At 55.6% G+C, this 16588-nt stretch overlaps 1 protein-coding gene and 1 non-coding gene across 5 annotated transcripts; both read left to right on the forward strand.

Annotated features, from left to right (window-relative positions):
- The first annotated feature begins 3374 nt into the window (after positions 1-3374).
- Positions 3375-11175, forward strand: LOC138930238 (melanoma-associated antigen D4). Of its 4 annotated transcripts, none has more exons than XM_070289992.1 (13): positions 3375-3687; positions 4671-4881; positions 5254-6087; positions 6444-6650; positions 6760-6823; positions 7064-7143; positions 7544-7635; positions 8286-8365; positions 8454-8496; positions 8907-8969; positions 9927-10041; positions 10354-10796; positions 10969-11175. In XM_070289992.1, exons 2-12 carry the CDS (start codon positions 4672-4674, stop codon positions 10786-10788), a joined length of 2223 nt encoding a protein of 740 aa, XP_070146093.1. In that variant the 5' UTR covers positions 3375-3687; position 4671; the 3' UTR covers positions 10789-10796; positions 10969-11175. The 4 variants fall into 4 exon arrangements, with proteins under 4 accessions (XP_070146093.1, XP_070146091.1, XP_070146094.1 ...); XM_070289990.1 differs by having other exon boundaries at positions 3535-3687; positions 10354-10784; XM_070289993.1 differs by having other exon boundaries at positions 3567-3687; positions 4641-4881.
- Positions 9548-9674, forward strand: LOC138931280 (small nucleolar RNA SNORA11). Its single transcript, XR_011446526.1, has one exon. It is a non-coding gene; the product is annotated as a small nucleolar RNA SNORA11 (small nucleolar RNA).
- Positions 11176-16588: the final 5413 nt, after the last annotated feature.

Consider the following 16588-nt stretch of genomic DNA (forward strand, 5'->3'; position numbering starts at 1 on the left):
GTTAACAGCAGTCCTAGGACAGTTAACACAGGCCTAAGCAAGAGGCTGATAAATCAGCACACTTGTGAGGCTTATTTAGGGACTGGTCATCAAGGGAAAGTTATTATTGGATAAATATTTTTTTATCCTTTTTTTCAGGGATGAAGGTGGTGAGTGGTGAGAAATCAGAAAGAATAGTGCATAACATTATGAATATACAATTTAATAATAGCTGAAAGGCTTTTCCAAAAATAGCAGAAGTGCTATGTGCTGACTATTTCACAGCAATTGTAAAAAGTGAAGTACATCAAATAATATTCTGTGCACTGAAAGGCAAGAGTTAGATATGTGGAAATAGTTGTGAAGATGACCTGTAAAATCCAATTTTACCTGTTAGTGATTAAGCTGGGATAGCAGAAGCCAGTGAGTTAGCAAAGGGATGTTTGCCCATTTGGGCATCCTGAATGCCAAGGTCAAAGTACTGAGAGATAAAATGAGGCCAAAAGGAGGACAATCTGTTTACCACAAGAAACAGCTTAAGAATCACAAACTCACTTGATGTTATATGAGGTTAGTGCATGAACCACTGAAAAAAAAAACAGACGAGGAACCACTGGAATTAAGGAGACCTTAACCAACCCTGCTATCAATAGACATTCTGGATGCCATTAGACAATATTTGCATCACTGTTAACCCTAGAATTGCAGAGAGAACTGTCATACTTACATAAACTCAGAAAAGAACAGATACTGTATGACCACTGCAAAACAAATGGGGAACAAGCTTCATCATCTCCCTGGTAACCCCTGTACAACTCATAATTGTTTCTCTTCAGTATGGTGGAACGACAAACACTCTGGTTTCTGGATGTTTCTATCCTGGCCCCTCTACTAGTCTCTCCACTTTTCTTCAAAAAATTTTCTTAAAAAGAAACCACTGAAACCCAATATGACAAACTCCTGCTGAGAAATCTTGAATGGGTGTTTATTACCTTAGATGAGAAATATGATTGTCTGTCCCTGGGGGAACAGATAAGTAACGCATCACGCATGCACACTATGTGTTATTCCTACGGGTCCCGTAGACAGAATTAGACTACGCATAGCAGAGTGGATACATCTTAAAAGCATAGTTCACAGTTAAAACATCTGAATGTAAGAAAAATTGATCATGCTTCTGGCCACGATGAATTAACAGGAATCTGATTCGCTCTGCCACCTAAACATCTATAAATCAAAAATGTTATAAAGCTTTACATCATGGCACCATGAGACACACAGGATAAGAGGTCCCCAACACAAGGGAAATTAACAAGGTGATTCCCTGGGTTGTCCGATTCCCCCCAAGCCCAGCTTCTTGCCTGGATAGAGTTCCCAGGCTGCAGCACAGAAAGACTGAACACAAACAGAGCTCAATGAGTGAAGGAGACAGAGTTGAGAATTCCAAGAGGCCAATGTGACTAGAATATTCTGGGAGTAAAGGAGGGGTGAGAGCTGCACAGAGAGGTAGTGCTGGAGAGCTGCAGAGGTCTCCCACCTGGGTGCAGTGTATGACAAAAGGGCAGTTGACTCTTTGGTGGTAGTTGACTTCCCTTTTCTGAAGTGAGTAGCTGTGTGCGTCGTGGTGCCATGTGCTGAGATTGTGAAGATAGAAGTTTTAAAAACAAGAGAGATGGGGGATGTGAGTGTGTGGGAGGGGTGGCTATCCCAATACCACAATGAGACAGACTCACTGTGAGGAGCCCTTGAGACACCCACGTGGAGATGTCAAGTAGTATAATGTTCAAAGTCAATTACATCTCCATTAAGAAAAAAGAAGAAAGAGAAAAAATAGGAATAAAAATAAAATAAAACAAGTGTAAAAGTCCACTATGGATTTTGTTTAAAAAAAAAACAAAACAAACACAACCACCCCAGTTTCAAAATGAGAAGGGAACATGGCATTTTCTATTAGCGCACAGCAGCTCGTCAAGACTTTCACTTCTAAGGTCTGGTCACGTCGTACAGAAACGTGTTACACAAGAAGGGCTGAGAGACACAAGCAGCTAGCTGACAGGGAAGGTTGCTATGCAACAGCTGAGGAAAGCCATCCAGCCAGGCAGAATTGATGTTGGTCACTGGAGAGTAAAAGCTCTGGTCCTAGCAATAGCTTCCATTCAGACACAGGGGTCCTGGAGAGGCTGATAGAAAAACGAATATAAAAGTCCACTATGTTTGTTTGTTCTTTTAAAACAAAGAGGTGCAATTTGAAATGGGAGCATAGGATTTTCTTCAGTGATTCTGGAGCATGTGCGCCCTTGGGTGGGACACCAGTAAGCTCTCCTTTTGCTTCCCATTTTGCATATTGAGAAACCAGGCTCAGAGCTGTCCAGTGACCGGAGTGGGCTCACACAGCTAGCGACAGACTGACCCAGCACTCTGTCCCTGGAATTTGGAAGTCCAGCTGAGAGCTTCCATCCACACGAGGCCCCAGCCGTGGAAGGAACCAGGCCAAACATTTACTCTGAATCAGGGTTTGCCATGACTCAGACACACAAGTGCCTGATTGTCCTGGCCGCTCCAGCGGGCACCAGGAAGGCCTCAGGGACAGCCTATTTGTGCCACTCACAGCGAAGGGGCCTGACAGTCAGAGCAGGGAGTGGACCCCGAGGAGCAATTCGCACACCTGGATGGGCCCATATAGAGCAGGCAAGGGGTGGGCCTGGGGCCCCCTACCTGTTCCCCCTGGGATGCAGAGCATGAGCTTAGGTCTCAGAGAGGGGAAACCCGGTTTGTTGGGACAGATGTTCCCAGGGCAGGGGAGGTGGAGCGGATCTGCTGCCCAAACTGGAGAGGGGAGGGTGCCTCGATCCCCGGGGCCAGGGCTAATGGAACACGGGTTTTGGAGTCAGGAAGACCCGAGCCCAAATGCTGCATTTTCACCTCACTGGCTCTGTGGCCTTGTCGCGTGAGTCCACGGCAATGCGTCTGTGCCTCAGCTTCCTGATCTGTAAAATGGGGGTGCTGACACCCACTTCCCAGGGCTGCCGTGAGAGGAAGATAATGCCCAGCACACACAAGCTGCCCGAAGAGTGGCTGGGGAAGCAGATGTTCCCAGTGTGTCTGGGGGCCCTAGACGGGGATAGTGGAGGAGAACACACGGGGAACTGGTGTCCTCTCGCCATTTCCATTTCTCCCGTTGCAGTTACCGACCGGCCCAGAGACCTCTGTATTGGTGACCTAGGGGTCATTCATGCTGGGGAAGCAGGGCTCAGTGTATTCCAGACCACACCGGAGGAGCTTAGAGGCAAGGGGGAGGGCAGGGCTGAGAAGCATTGTGCAAAAGTGGGGGGACTGAGGGTATGTGATGGATGGGTTGGAACCGCAATACAGGGCGCGCGTGCCCGCGTCCCCGGTCGGTGTCGCGGGGGCGGAGGGGTTGACAGTGAGGGGAAGCTGGCGGGAGGGAGAAAACGCCCCCACCCCACCCCGCCCACCCACTGGCGGAACCGCATGCGCACAGGGGACCTGGTGGAAAAGGCTTTTGTTGGGAGAGCGGGCCGGCTGGAGGGGTCCGCGCATGCGCAGGCTGCCCAGCCGCGGGGGGTGGGGGGGTGCGGGGAGAAAAGGGGCGGGGTGGTGGGAGCTGCTGTGCTGGCAGCAGTAGGCGAGGGCGCGGCTGCGGGGTTCCTGGTGCTGAGGACGGACGCCATTGGAGCCCCAGGGAAGGTAAGGATCCAGCCCCAGACAGGACCGGGAGAGGGCAAGTGGAACCGGGTACGCTGTGCCCTTCCTCCCCACCCCACCCCCGCCCCCGGATGTGAACAAAGCCGAAGCACGCAGAACTTGAACCCCATTAGACCCGTGGTCAACAAAGGAGCCGCCCCCCACCACGGCCACCAGACCCAGGCTGCCCGATTCGAGCCCTGCTTAACACCGGAGCCCACCATCTGAACACCTTTAACGGACGCGTGTGCTCCGTGCTGAGCTGCCTTAGCGCGGAGGCCCCACCCCCACTCCAACCATTCTGAGATCGGTGCAACCCAACTGACGGCTTTGCCCCCTTCCCCGAGTTGCGATCCTGGCCTTTGAGACCTGCAGCGCTTCCAGTTCGAGCCTCGCCTAGTCGGGGGACCCCCCCCCCCCCACGGAACCCCACTCCATCCCTCGTGAGCACTCCTGTATGAGTCCAGCCTAGACCTGAATCACCTGAATCCCTCCCTCCCCCCCGCCCCCACTGCGACTTAGAGGGTCGCTGGGATTCATTTTCCCAGAGCTTCCAGCAGTCCCCGTTGTCTGAGCCTTCTCATGCCTTCTCCTCCCCAGCATCCTGGCCCCCTGCTCCAGCCATTAAATCGAGGCGCTTTATTTCCCCTCTCTCAAAGCATCTCTTCTGGGACTCTCTGGACTGAAGCTCGCCAGTCCACCCCTTGTTCCAATCCAGCCGCTGGTCTGGGGAGCCTGTGTGACCTAAACTCCCCTTTCAGTGCAGGGTCTCCGCCGACCTCCTCTGTCCTCCTAGGGCTCTGTCTCTGAGGGAATCTACCCCAGCAGCCCTCACCCCCGCCCCAACCTTACACTGCCTGGGAACCCGGTGACTGCAGCCCTCCACCTCCTGAGAGATCCCGCCTCCTGCTGGATCCCGCCCCCTCCCCCTGAGGAGGCCTCCTCATCCCTCTCAGGCTGAGCCCTCTTCTCCTTGGGACCCCCAGCATGGCAGAGGGAAGCTACCGCAAGGAATCTGAAGGGTACAACGTTGAAGACATGGACGAGGGTAGTGATGAAGTCGGGGAGGAAGACATGGTTGAAGGCAACGACTATGAAGAATTTGGTGCTTTCGGAGGCTACGGTGCCCTCACCAGCTTTGACATCCGCATCCTCAGAGCCTTTGGGAGCTTGGGTCCAGGCTTTCGCATCTTAGCGGTGAGGCCCCTCCTCGGCCACCTGCTAGCCCTGGGCCTTCTCTCTTGTGACGTCAGGGAGGATGGGAGGAGGGGGCCGATGAGGGCTGGAGTTGAAGGGGGAAGGACTGCCCAGCTTACCCAAACCTTCCCTCTCCTACTGGGAGCAGCGGGGGGTGGGGGTGGGGGAAGCTGGGCGGGGACGGATGTGGGGCGGGAAGTGCTGGGAGGGCCCGGGGGCTGGTCGGAGGCTGGCCGACACAGGGGGAGCTATCTGTGTAGAGCTATCTGCCTTCCCCTCCCCTGCCATGCCATGCCCTGCCCTGCCCTCCCCTCCCCTCCCCTCCCCTCCCCTGCTCTGCCCTGCCCTCCTTTCCCCTCCCTGGTCTTGCAGAATGAGCCCTGGGAACTGGAAAACCCAGTGCTGGCCAGAACTCTGCTGGAGGCATTTCGGATGGATCCAGAAACACTTGCCAATGAGACGGCTGCCCGTGCTGCCAACGTAGCCCGGGCCGCCGCCTCTAACCAAGCTGCCCGGGCTGCTGCCACTGCTGCCCGTGCCACCTACAATCAGGTGGTCGCTAACCACCACCCGGTGGCCACCCACCAGGCGTCAGGAGGCGATACCCAGCCCGTGACATCTGCTGCCCAGGCTCCGGCAGCCACCCCTGAGACAAGCATCGCTTCTCCGCACAGCTCCCAGATGCTAGTCAACAGCGAGATGGCTGCCCCTGGGGCTCCAGCAAGGTCCCCACAGCCGCAGACATCCTCCCAGGCCCAGGAGGCTGCAGCCGAGGGCCCTAGTACGGCCTGTGCTTTCCCCCAGGCCTCGCGTGCAGGTGAGATGGATGCCACCCGACCCAAGACAGCCTTCCTGGGTCAGAACGACGCCTTTGATTTCAGCCAGCCGGCAGGTGTCAGTGGCATGGCCTTCCCACGCCCCAAGAGACCTGCCCCGGCCCAAGAGGCTGCCACAGAGGGCCCCAGCGTTGCCTCCAGGGGCACCCAGGCAGCCTCTGCCGGGGAGGGGGCAGCCACCCGGCCCAAGACGACCAAGTCCGGGAAGGCTCTCGCCAAGACTCGCTGGGTGGAGCCTCAGAATGTTGTGGCGGCAGCTGCCGCCAAGGCCAAGATGGCCACGAGCATCCCTGAGCCTGAGAGTGCAGCTGCCACTTCTCAGCAGAGTGCGGAGCCCTGGGCCAGAATGGGAGGCAAGAGGACAAAGAAGGTGAGACCTCCCTGCTTTCTCCCACCCTCCTCGCTCCCCTGCTTTCTCTGCCCTCTCAGCTCTCTGCCTCCTCCCCTCCCTTCCTCTCCCTCTTCTTCCCCCTCCCTCTTCTCTCAGCTTGTCCATGTTTCTCCAAGCCAAGCTTCCCAGCATGTTTTTACTCCACGTAGTCCCTACCCTTGGGCCTGGAGGGAGAAGCGGTTGGCTCAGTGCCTGGCACTTAGTAAGCACTGGGCACGTGTCATCCACGTGTCATCTACTACCCTTATTTCCAAGTACCTGCTCTGGCTAAGATGTGTGCCAGGCGACTCAGGGAGCCTGGGCGCCCTGAGTCTCTCCTCTGTCTAATGGTACAGTCCAAGCACCTGGATGACGAATATGAGAGCAGCGAGGAGGAGAGAGAGCCTCCTGCGGTCCCACCAACCTGGAGGGCATCGCAGCCCCTGCTGACGACTGCGCGGCCTCAGATGGCCCCTCGGCCCTCCATGGCCCTGAGGTCCCAGGTACCCTCAAGGCACGTGCTGTGCTTGCCACCCCGCAATGTGACCCTTCTGCAAGAGAGGGTAAGAAGGAAGCCTGCCCTTCCCCCTGTCTCCCTCCTCTCCTCCCTTCCGGGCCAGTTCTTTGAGGTCACCCACGCTTTGATCTCCCCGTGCGCTCTTCCTTCTCCAGGCAAATAAGTTGGTGAAATATCTGATGATTAAAGACTACAAGAAGATCCCCATCAAGCGCTCAGGTGGGCAGCCTCTGCCCCCTCCCTGAACTCTGTCCTTCCCCCCTCCCACCACCCTGCCCTGCGGGCCTCCCACCAGATGCCCTCTTCCCGCCAAACACACACAGATCGGGCCTGGCCAATGGCTCCATTGGCACGCTGTGGGGTGCTGAGCGTGCTCCCCTCAGCAGGGCTGACGGAAAGGCTGTAGCTCTGTGGCTGCTGCTCAGCCCTGGGGCTTTGCCCACCCCTCCCCTCCTGCAGACATGCTGAAGGACGTCATCCGAGAATATGACGAACACTTCCCTGAGATCATTGAACGAGCAACGTACACTCTGGAAAAGGTGGGTGTGGGGCCGAGGGCAGCTCTGTGGAGCAGGAGCCGCAGGGAACCCTTGCCCGCCTCCCCCCTCTGCATCCCCTCAAGGCCCAGGGGCCGGACTGCACGCTCTGGAGGGAAGCCCTCCCCGGCCTCTGCACCTCGGAGCTTCCTCTGCAAGCCTCCTCCCCTCCTTCCTCCCGCTCCTGCTCTCTGAGCGCCTGTGGTCTCCTGAGGTGGCTCCCATTGTCTCAGCCAGTGTCACTGCTCCCACAGGGCACTTCCTCCATGGCCTCTCCTCTCCCTCCTCCTCCAGGGCTTGGGGTTCCCCGCCAAGAAAGAGTTCTAACAGGGAATTGAATGACCGCCTGCAGGACACCCGGCGTGGATGTTTGATCTCACATTCCGTTTTCTCCCCGCTGTAGAAGTTCGGGATCCACCTGAAGGAAATTGACAAGGAAGAGCACCTGTACATTCTCGTCTGCACACGGGATTCGTCAGCCCGCCTCCTGGGAAAGTGAGAAAGCACAGGAGGCCGGTGGTCTTCCTTGGTGGTGCCTGGCCCCTCCTCTCGAGAGACGGGAAAGTAGGGCCGAGGGGCCTAGCACGGCTCCTACCCAGAGTTAGCAGTGCTGAGCAGCTAAGGGCGGGCAGGGGCAAGTAGCTTGGGGCGAGGCTTTGTGGCTCTCTGGGTTTCAGCCCTGCCCACCCTTCCCGCCCCTGTCTTCCTGGGAAAGCAGGCTTCTTGATTGCCTCTCTCTGCTAAGGTCCCAGCCAGGGCTTGGCAGAGTGGGCCTCGGGCAGGGGGCGGGGAAAGGGGAGAGTGGGGGGCGGGGGTCTCCAGTGGAGTCGTGCTCCAGATGCAGTGGGCAAAGGGCAGGGAAGATCAGGGTGTGCCTCTGGTCTCAGGGTTGCCAATCGTCTGCTCCCCGCCTAACCCCATCCTCGACAGAGCCCTGGGAAGAGGTGTTAGCATCCACATTTGATGGATGAAGGGCCTCAGTCTCAGGCCGAGGAAGGAATTGTCTGGACCAGGTATAGCAAGCCATACAGAGTGGGAGGAACTGCCCTGTAGCCCAGCAGTGTGGGAGAGGCTAGTTGGGTGAGCCGGCTGTGGTCACCTGGGCAAATGGCTGCTGGACAGGATCCCTCTTTCTACGCCTTCAGGACCAAGGACACTCCCAGGCTGAGTCTCCTCTTGGTGATTCTGGGTGTCATCTTCATGAATGGCAACCGCGCCAGCGAGGGTGAGTGGCTGGACAGGCAGCTGGGGGGTTGCCCGTCGTCTCACCTCCCTCCGTCTGCTAAACTCTTGTACCTCATCTCTTCTCACAGCTGTCCTCTGGGAGGCACTCCGCAAGATGGGACTGCGCCCCGGGTATGTTTGGGGGCTCCTGGCTCCCGCTCCTCAGTGTGTCCTTGGGCACAGGAGGCCCCGGGATTGCAGTGGCCTAGCGGTCTCTGTGGGGCGTGGCATCCTGGACTAGGTAGAGCGCCAAGGCTGCACCAGGGTGCGTGGGGAAATGGTCCTGAACCCCGAGCCCTCTTCTGCCCCGTGTGCCCTCTCTGTTCCCACACGAGACCTCAGAGACACCAGCAGACCTCGGGGCTCCATCCAGCCCCTCCCTGGGGCCCTGCTGACAAGTGGCGGCCTGGCCTCTGCTGCCAGCCCAGGCGTCCGTGAGGACGCCTCACAGGCTAGGAGGCCCTCAGTCCTGCTGGGAGCGCTCCTGCTCAACCCAGGCACTGCCACTCTCTCTAGTCACGCCTTCCTTTCCTTGCACTCAGGGTGAGGCACCCATTCCTTGGCGATCTGAGGAAACTCATTACAGAGGACTTTGTGAAGCAGAAGTGAGTATCTTTGCCCCCCACTCAGGCCTTCCTCGGGTGCTGCTCTGGCTGAGGACGCCATTCCCCGGCCCGTGTCTTAACACCAGAGGGATGGGTGTCTGGTGTGAGTGTGGCGTGGGAGGATGCGAGTGTCGGGGGCACGGGGACAATTCCAGGGAGGCCTGGGGAAAGGGAGCACTTGCGGTCTGTAAACACCGGGTGGGACAGTACAGCCCCCACCTCCTTCAGCACCTGCCCTGTAGGCAGTGTCCCGGCTTTACATCTCACGGGCCTGGGACTCAGAGAGTGGAAACCTGATCATGGCCCTGACGGGGGTAAGGCCCATCTGGGCCTGGAGCCTGGCCCTGCTGATTTTCTAGCCCAGGCTCACCCCATCATCAGTGCTTGGAGATCTCCTGTGCCCTCACAAAGGCCCCGTGTGCATGTTCGTCCATCTGCCGCCCCACAAACACACGTTCACAGGTGTTTGGGAGTATGCGTGGAGTCCCCTACTCTTGGTTGACTGTTTCTCCCCATACAGTCGTTTTCTAGGATGGATTCTCCCAGGGTTCCGTCAGGTCACGGACAAGCCCCATGGTGGGTTGTGCTCAGAGCATGGAGCCTGAGGAAATGGCTCCTGCTTACACCAGACCCAGCAGGAATCTGGGTTATTGTGACAAGGGGCACAAAACTCGTGGTCTTCCTCTGAACAAGTACCCTACACGTGCCCCCTACACCCCCCCCCCCCCATGTCTACTGGGCAGGACCAGTGGCCTAGGGGTGTGAGCCCCTCCATTTAGGAGGCAGAAACCCTGGGAGCCGGTGTGGAAGTGGGGGCAGGGGGTGCAGGGCCAGGGCAGGCCTCCTGCAGCAGCCGAGCTGCAGCCTCAGGGCTGGGAAGGAACTACCTGGGAGCCACTGGAGCAGCCACAGGTGTGCCTGTCTGGGAGCAGAGGTTTGTTGTCCTCTCTCACACAGGTACTTGGAATACAAGAAGGTCCCCAATAGCAGCCCACCCGAGTATGAGTTCCTCTGGGGTCTGCGCGCCTGCCATGAGACCAGCAAGATGAGGGTGCTGAGATTCATCGCCCAGGTAAGGCAGAGCCCGTGTTCTGGCTGCATCTCCCCATACCTGGTTTGTGTCTTGGTCCCGGCCTCCTGACGCCGTTTGTCCAGTGAAGATGCCAAGGCCCAGCAGGGTTCCCAAGTCACTGACACCGGTTCGCAGGCTGTAGGGAGTGGACGGGGTGAAATCCCAGGTCTGGCGCGGAATGACGGGAGCCTGATTTCAGTCGTGTGGGTCTTTCACATGACTTCGCAAAGCACTTAAGTGAGTGAAAGGCGGGAAGCGGGTGCTGAGCGAGGTAGGGTAAGTGTGCAAATGGTTGCTGTGCTTCCATCGCAGTATCAGAACCGAGACCCCCGGGAATGGAGGGCTCATTTCTTGGAGGCTGTGGATGATGCTTTCAAGACGATGGATGTGGATATGGCCGAGGAGCATGCCAGGGCCCAGATGAGGGCCCAGATGAACATCGGGGAGGAAGCTCTGATTGGACGGTGGAGCTGGGACGATATCCAGGTGGAGCTCCTGACCTGGGATGAGGACGGAGATTTTGGCGACGCCTGGTCCAGGATCCCCTTTGCTTTCTGGGCCAGATACCATCAGTACATTCTGAATAGCAACCGTGCCAACAGGAGAGGTACCTGGAGGGCTGGTGTCAGCAGTGGCACCAATGGCGCGGCCAGCGCCAGCATGCTCGATGGCCCCAGCACCAGCTCCACCATCCGGACCAGAAACGCTGCCAGAACCAGTGCCAGCTTCTTCTCCTGGATTCAGTAAGATTGGAGGTCATTACACGGGACTCTGGAGGCTGGGGTGGAGAGGGGCTGGCAGGTATCAGGGGCAGGCCTGGGGTGGCCTGGGGGAACGAGGAGAGCCTGACAAGACACTCAGTCTGTCCTTGCTGTCCCGCACATGCATTGACACCTCTACTCCGGCTTTTGTGTCTCCTGGTTCCAGGCAGCCCTGAGGAGCTGCGGCAGTCCCCCGCCAAGCCAGAGTGCCTCCGCTGCCCGGTCCCCGACAGAGCACTCCAGGCCCGCTTCTCCCCGTCCGTGGAAGATGGCATGCAAGATGACGCACTCTATGCCCTTCCTGCTTTCATTGTGTGCTTCTCTCGTGCTGTCGTGTTTTGGGTATCTGTGTTACATTAAAGTTGTGAAATCAGTCAGATGTTTCCTCCTTTCCTGGGCAGGTGTGGCTCTGAGCAGCCCGCGGATCTGTCCCCCGCGGGGACAGGCGGGGGCCGCCTCTGCCTAAAAGACAGGCAGGTGTGGGTGGGTCCGGTGCTGGGAAGGACAGAGATGCCCCTGAAGGGGGGCGACCATGAGTTTCCACAGGCTCCGGTCCACAGCTTCATGATCTACACTGTGTGCCCCTAGTCAAACATAGTGGCGATTCACAGGAGCAAGGGTGGGGTGGAGGGCCGAGAGCTGGTGCCACTGTCCCTCCCACCAAGGGACAGGCTCCACAGACATCCCCCAGGACCTACCTGCCCCGCCCCATCTCTGGAGTTGCTGTCCAGGATTCCCTCCCTCATCAGCCACACAATTTTAGGACCTCATCCCTCTTCCCGAGTCCTAAGGACAGCGAGGTAGGCCTCACAGTGACATCCTCACACCTCCAGCAGGTAGAGGAGAAACCATCATAGGCAAGACAGCCTATTTCATGGGAGAAAGCTGCAGGCAGACCTGGACAGCCCATTGCCCATGACCATGACCCGAGGCTCTTCGGGAGGCTCCAGGGTACTTGTCCATGGAAGCAGGGCTCTCCCGGTGAGGCCAAGGCCAGCCTAGGTCCCTGAGTCTTCACGGGCTGTGCGATCCCTGAGGGGCTGAGGCTAAACTTTCATTCCCCAGGCAGACGACAGTGAGGGCAGAGACACTTTGGAACTCTGGGAAGGACTCTGTAGCAGGAAGGGGCCATCTGGGGCTTTTCTGGGTATCTCAGTGATGTCCACAGCTTGGAGGACAAGGCTCCAGGTTAAGAGGAAGGAGAGAGTAGTGTAAAGACCGCAGCCCACCTGCCCAGCCACCCGTTGCTTGGCTCTTTGCCCCAAGAACAGGTTCCACTCCCTCAAGCAGACGTGGATCCTGACCCAGACCCGGTGGAAAGCAAACACACCCATCTCTTGGCTCAAAAATGAGTACGAATTCCAAGCAGGCAGCAGGAGTCCACCACTAGTGCCACCCTTCCGAGTGATGGCCTGGGCCGCACCCCAGGAGGCAGGCTCTGTGTGTACCCCTCCCTTAAAGACAGGCTTCATGTGGGTTTCTGCCTTATTTGTTGGTGCTTTGCTGTCTGCCTCCCTGGCTGCTGGGTTGATGCCTCGCCCCGTGGACACTCTGATTCTGACAGAGATTCAGTCCCCTCCCAGGTGCCGGTATCCGGGTTGATGGTCCGGATTTGGGGAACCCCGCTCTGGTGTGATGAGTGACACTGGACTATTTCTGGCTCCCTCAACCTGAGACCTCCCAGGATCCTACTGTGCACTCAGCAGGTACCTGCCTTCTCATGGACGAGGTCGGGGCACTCACCACAAGCCATAGGTGTGAGCTGGAGCACTGTGCACCGCAGGCACCTGAGATAAGGCAGCTCATCTGGAAAGCAGGCGAGAGCAGCTCTCAGAGGCAGGATGCTGGGGAAGTCACCACCCCTCCGGGCCTCAAGGCTTGCACCTCTCTCTCCTTCCAACCCCTTCCCCATGGATATCTTCACCTGGCTCCTGCCCCTCCACACCGTGCAGCGGGTGTGCTGAGAGCCGGGTGGGGAGTGAGGAAGTGAGCAGAGAGGCAGCCTCAGGAGCAAAGCGGAAGGCGGGTCCCAGGGATCGGGGACAGACCCTGAGTCCCCCAGAAACTGACGCTTGGCACCGCAGAGGTGGCCGACCTTCAACCCCAGGGCACACATGAGACCAAGGCAGGCCTCCCTCCCACCCCCAGCCTCAGCCGTTCCACGGGGTCCCCCACCACAAAAGCCACAACAGGTCTCAGCCAGTGTTTTCTGAGGCCCTACTATGCACCAGGGCCTTGGCTGAGGTGTACGTGCACCTTGGCAGCTCCCGCAGATTTCTCCCCAGCCCGGGCCTGTGCCCTCTGACTCCTCAGGCACTTGCTGATGGACAAGCATTCACCGATCGATTCCCTTGCGTCCAGTTCCTGATGATTCGCATGCAATGGCTCGCATGGCCTTGATGTCAATCACCAGATAGCCTCAAGGGAGCAGATGACCAGGCACATTCCATGGATGAGGACCCTGAGGCTCTTGAGAGGGAAGGCACTTGCCCTGAGTCCCACAGCCAGGAAGTGGCAGTGCTGGGACTGGAACCCAGGATGCTTTGAGCCCAAATGTGTGCTCTGACCACTGCAGTCTGTTGCCACTGCCTTGGAGGGATTCACAGTGCCGTGAGGTGACACCCCCACCTCTCACTCCTCTCTGCAAACACCCCCTCTCCTGATCACTCAGGAAACATATACAGCTTTCCAAATCCCTTCACTGAGCCAGAACCCCACCCCTCATGGCCTCCCTGCCCCTGAGGGTCACCCTAGGCTTTTGAGGCCTGCCACTGCCCACCAACCTCCTGGCACATCCTCACTCCTGTGGCCTGGAGAGGCCAACACTTCAACATCCTGGTCAGAAATGGACTCTCACACCTGAGGGGGACACAGCAGTCCCTTTCCAGGCCAGTTGCCCTAGTGTGGGGTTAGGCAAACACATTCAATTTATTTTGAGACCGTTGACTTTCCAGGGATTACAAATTTCGAGAAGTGAAAAGGGGTGAACATTCCCCATGAACACACGAAAGTCGAAAATGGAAAAATCAGTGGATGCTCAGAGCTGATGAGACTGTGGAGCAAATGAACGCCCGTACACTGTCCAGAGAAGTCTTCATTTGTACGAGGCCCCTGGAAAACAGGAGGGATACATCCGTTGGTTTATCGAAAAAGCAAGAGGACTTCCAGAAAATCATCTATTTCTGCTTTATTGACTATGCCAAAGGCTTTGATTGTGTGGATCACCACAAACTGTGGAAAATTCTTAAAGAGGTGGGCATACCAGACCACCTGACCTGCCTCTTGAGAAATCTGTATACAGGTCAGGAAGCAACAGTTAGAACTGGACATGGAACAACAGACTGTTTCCAAATAAGGAAAGGAGTACATCAAGGTGTGTATATTGTCACCCTGCTTATTTAACTTATATGCAGAGTACATCATGGAAACGCTGGGCTGGAGGAAGCACAAGCTGGAATCAAGATTGCCAGGAGGAAATATCAATAACCTCAGATATGGAGATGACACCACCCTTATGGCAGAAAGCGAAGAAGAACTAAAGAGCCTCTTGATGAAAGTGAAAGAGGAGAGTGAAAAAGTTGGCTTAAAGCTCAACATTCAGAAAACGAAGATCCTGGCATCCGGTCCCATCACTTCAAGGGAAATAGATGGGGAAACAGTGGAAACAGTGACAGACTTTATTTGGGGGGGGGGCTCCAAAACCACTGCAGATGATGCTAAGAGCTGATGAGATGCTCCTCCTCCTCCTCCTGCAGCCATGAATTCAAAAGATGCTTACTCCTTGGAAGAGAAGTTATGACCAACCCAGACAGTGTATTAAAAAGCAGAGAGATTACTTTGCCAACAAAGGTCCGTGTAGTCAAGGCTATGGTTTTTCCAGTAGTCACGTCTGGATGTGAGAGTTGGACTATAAAGAAGGCTGAGCTCAAGAGAAATGATGCTTTTGAACTGCGGTTTTGGAGAAGACTCTTGAGAATCCCTTGTGCTGCAAGGAGATCCAACCAGTCCATCCTAAAGGAAATCAGTCCTGAATATTCACTGGAAGGACTAATGCTGAAGCTGAAACTCCAATCATTTGGCCACCTGATGTGAAGAGCTGACTCATTTGAAAAGACTCCGACGCTGGGAAAGACTGAAAGCAGGAGGAGAAGGGCACGATGGAGGATGAGATGGGTGAATGGACACCATCACCATCATGTCCACTCAATGGACATGAGTTTGAGTAAACTCCGGAAGTTGGTAATGGACAGGGAGGCCTGGTGTGCTGCAGTCCATGGGGTCTCAAAGAGTCGGACACGAGTGAGTGCCTGAGCTGAACTCAACTGAAAGCTTGAGGCTACTTGAGGCCACCTGGATGGAGGAGGCATGAGAGATCAGCTCTAGGTGAAAGTGAGCCTTCTGAAAGCAAGGACGGAAGACATTGGAAGATGAAGCTTCACTATGAGCAGTGCACCGCTTTTAGCCAGGAATTTGAGCGAGCTGAGATCCTGACAATCATGTACCTTTCAGGAAGGCAACATCTACAAATTAGCTTCTCTCTGAAGCTCTCAAGACACTGTGGTGTCCTGGCACCCAGAGTGGGGAGGCAGAGGAAGAGTCTTAGAATCAGGCCACCCTGGCAAATCTCCTCTTCCTTCTTTCCCCTACACGGGGGAGGAAATGGGCCCCAGGCCCAAGGTTCGGACTGCAGGAGGGACGAGGGCAGCTAGGGCAAGAATCAGTGCAGAAGCGTGTTCCCAGGAAATGGTGTCCAACCTCAGCTGTAGCTTCACATTCTTGCCCAAAGTACACTGTGCTCTTCTGTGTGTGGGCGGGTTTCGGAAGACTGCAGAGCCTGGCGAGAGTCCCCTGCTTGCTGCCCACAAAGAGAACATTGCGTGACTGATAAAGCCCTGAAGATTGTCATTATCAGAGGTCCACGGTTTGGATGTTGCTTACTTGCAACCCGAATGCCTCCAAATTAAACTAATACTCAAAAGATTCCCTTCATCAGTTGTCCTGGGGTTTCATTGTCCAGCAAAAAAATGTGTCCATTTAAGTGTACAGGTCCAAGGCCTTTGATAAGTCTACCATGTAACTAGCACCTCAATCAAGAAGAGAACATGTCCGTCACCTCATAAAGTTCCCTTCTGCTCCCTCCCAGTGAATCCCTACCATCCACGTGCAGCCTTAGGCAACTGCTGATCTCCTTTCTATTTCGCTTATAGGTTAGAATGCTCTTCACTAGAGCCTGTAATACACATCAGTGTGCAACATGTAATCTTCTCGGTCTGCCTGCTTTCCCCTCTGCCTCAACGCTTTGGAAATTCATCCATGCTGTGGCTCAAATCAGCAGACTAAATTAACATTGTTCCAATTCACAAGCTGATTATCTCTGTTGAAATGACACAGATATAACACAATCTCCCAGAACTAGTCAGTGAATTTACCTAGAGTGCAAGATACAAGATTAGAACAAAATCAACCACATTTCTATATCCTAGCAAAGAAGTGTTGGAAACTGAAACTGAAGAGAGTGCTACCATGTACCACTCACAAATACCGGCGATTCTGTGTCGTGAATCTAACAAATGACAAACAGTATCTGCATGCCGTAAACCACAAAACAGTAAACAAAGAAATTGAAAACAGCCTAAGTAAATAGAAGAATGCGCCACGATCATGGATTGGCATGTTTACCACGGAAAAGATGAATGTTCTCCCCTCAACTTATCTATAGATTTAATGCAAGTCTAATAAAAACCCTGGCAGCAAGTTTACCAGGTGTAGACAAGTTGATTCTAAAG

This window comes from Ovis canadensis, chromosome X (genome assembly GCF_042477335.2).
Source record: "Ovis canadensis isolate MfBH-ARS-UI-01 breed Bighorn chromosome X, ARS-UI_OviCan_v2, whole genome shotgun sequence".
In the NCBI taxonomy this organism is placed as follows: Eukaryota; Metazoa; Chordata; class Mammalia; order Artiodactyla; family Bovidae; genus Ovis; species Ovis canadensis.

What these genes read in the sequence shown, in the direction of transcription:
- LOC138930238 (XM_070289990.1), top strand. Translation starts at nt 4,672, where the DNA reads ATGGCAGAGGGAAGCTACCGCAAGGAATCTGAAGGGTACAACGTTGAA. An exon ending in AAGATGGGACTGCGCCCCGG is followed by an intron (nt 8,497 to 8,906) that starts GTATGTTTGGGG and finishes CCTTGCACTCAG; the next exon opens with GGTGAGGCACCCATTCCTTG. An exon ending in TGCTGAGATTCATCGCCCAG is followed by an intron (nt 10,042 to 10,353) that starts GTAAGGCAGAGC and finishes CTTCCATCGCAG; the next exon opens with TATCAGAACCGAGACCCCCG.